General features: G+C 59.7%; 1 protein-coding gene across 1 annotated transcript in view; it reads right to left on the bottom strand.

The window, feature by feature from the left end:
- Nucleotides 1-847: 847 nt before the first annotated feature.
- Nucleotides 848-1,916, bottom strand: part of EMH_0044860 (F-box domain-containing protein, putative) — a gene marked incomplete at both ends in the record, with an annotated part of 2,215 nt that continues 1,146 nt past the window's right edge. Inside the window, one exon of the mRNA XM_013496010.1 lies at nt 848-1,916. Coding sequence (XP_013351464.1) covers nt 848-1,916 — 1,069 coding nt within the window.

Genomic DNA, 1,916 nt, shown 5'->3' with positions numbered 1-1,916 from the left:
GCAGCAGCAACAGCAGCAGCAGCAGCAGCAGCAACAGCAACAGCAACAGCAGCAGCCACAGCAGCAACAGAGTATGTTGATTGAGTTGCGTGACATAGTTGAGGGAGCAAGACGCATGCATCTGCTCCCGTAATGTCAGCTGCCTGCACCTGCAGCAGCAGCTGCAGCAGCACCTGCAGCAGCAGCTGCAGCAACTGCTTTTTCAGTATGTGCTGCTGCTGCTGCTGCTGCTGCTGCTGCTGCTGTCTTCAAGGCAAAACATATATCCATAACCTGACATAATTTAAGAGGCTTCAGCAGCAGCAGCAGAAGCTGCTTGTGCTGTAGCCGTTGTTATCGCTGCGACTGTTGCTGCTGCTGTTTGCTGCTGCTGTTACTGAGGCTGCTGCTGTTGCTGCTGCTGTTGCTGCTGCTGTTGCTGCTGCGCGCGTCAGCAACTCCACACCTTATAGAACATACATCATTACGTTTGCCTGCTGTTGCGCGAGCTGATAGTGCAGCAGCAGCAGCAGCAGCGGTAGCAGCAGCTGCAGCAACATTTCGGCGCTCCCCCTCGCTTTCGTGGAGGCACGGCTGCAGCAGCAGCTGACGGCAATGCTGCTGCCAGCCCCCCCCCTGCTGCTGCTGCTGCTGCTGCAACAGAATTAAGCAGCTGCAGCTGCTACTGCTGCATCTGCGATTGCTGCTGCCGCAGCAGCAGCAGTTGCATTTCGTTCCGGCTGCTTCTGCAGGTACTGCATCAAGCGCTGCAGCAGCTGCAGCAGCAGCTGCTGCAGCAGCAGCTACTGCAGCAGCAGCTACTGCAGCAGCAGCTACAGCAGCAGCAGCTACAGCAGCAGCAGCAGCGTTAGCTGCGCCTTGTGCATCCCCTTTTTTTGGGCGTTCTGCGTTTGGCTTTGAGGTCCCCGCATCTCCATCGCGGTGCTGCTGCTGCTGCTGCTGCTTCAGAGAAAGCATCAAGCGGCTCATCATCGTCTGTTGCTGCTGCTGCTGCTTCTGCTTGCTGCTGCTGCAGCAAGCCAGCCAGTTCGTGCAGCAACGCGGCTCCCCTCAAGCGGCGCTCAGCAGCAGCAGCAGCAGCAGCGGCAGCAGCAGCATCAGTTCCTCCTGTGTGTGTATGTGTTGCGTTGTTGAGTAGGTTTTTTTGCTCAGCAGCAGCAGCAGCAGCAGCAGCAGCAGCAGCAGCATAGCAGCCAGCAATGTCCGTCATAATACCCGAGACAGGGCACACAACAAACCCCACCTCTCCTGCTGCTTCCATCCGCAGACAGCGCGAGCCGCAGCAGTGCAGCAAACCGCTCTCGCTGCAGCGGTACATCTCCCCCCCCAAGGCCTTTATGCTGCAGCGGCTCCCAGAGCACACGTGTCCTGCTGCTGCTGCTGCTGCTGCTGCTGCTCCTTCTGCTGCTGCTGCTGCTGCTGCTGCTGCTCCTTGCGATGGCGATGAAGACGATGCGGGATGGTCCCCTCCACCTGCTGCTGAGTCCGCAACGGCAGGGGGGGAGCTTGCAGCAGCAGCTGCTGCTGCTGCTGCAGCTGGTGCTGCTGCTGCTGTTGCTGCAGCAGCAGCAGCCTCCTGTTCGGTCTGCTGGCGCTGCAGAGGGGGCTGTGCTTCCTCACGCCGCTGCCGCTGCTGCTGCTGCTGTTGCTGCTGCTGTTGCTGCTGCTGCTGCAGCTGCATCGCGGCTTGCATTTCTGCGAACTGGAGGAGCGCCTCGTCGATCTCGCTGCTGCTGCTGCTGCTGCTGCTGCTGTCATGCCTGCGCCTTTTGGACGAGCCGAACCACTGGTGCTGCTGCTCCTGCTGCTGCTGCAGCAGCAGAAGCTGATTCTGTTGCTGCAGCAGCAGCTGGGATCTGAGTTTCTTCCTCTGTGCCTCCTCCTTGCGCTGCGCTATGAACGCGTCTCGTGTACCA

The sequence above is a fragment of the Eimeria mitis genome, genomic scaffold, assembly GCF_000499745.2.
Source record: "Eimeria mitis Houghton genomic scaffold, Emh_scaff1868, whole genome shotgun sequence".
NCBI lineage: Eukaryota > Apicomplexa > Conoidasida > Eucoccidiorida > Eimeriidae > Eimeria > Eimeria mitis.
The sequence above is the reverse complement of the archived record's forward strand: the minus strand, read 5'-3'. Positions and strand labels throughout refer to the sequence as shown.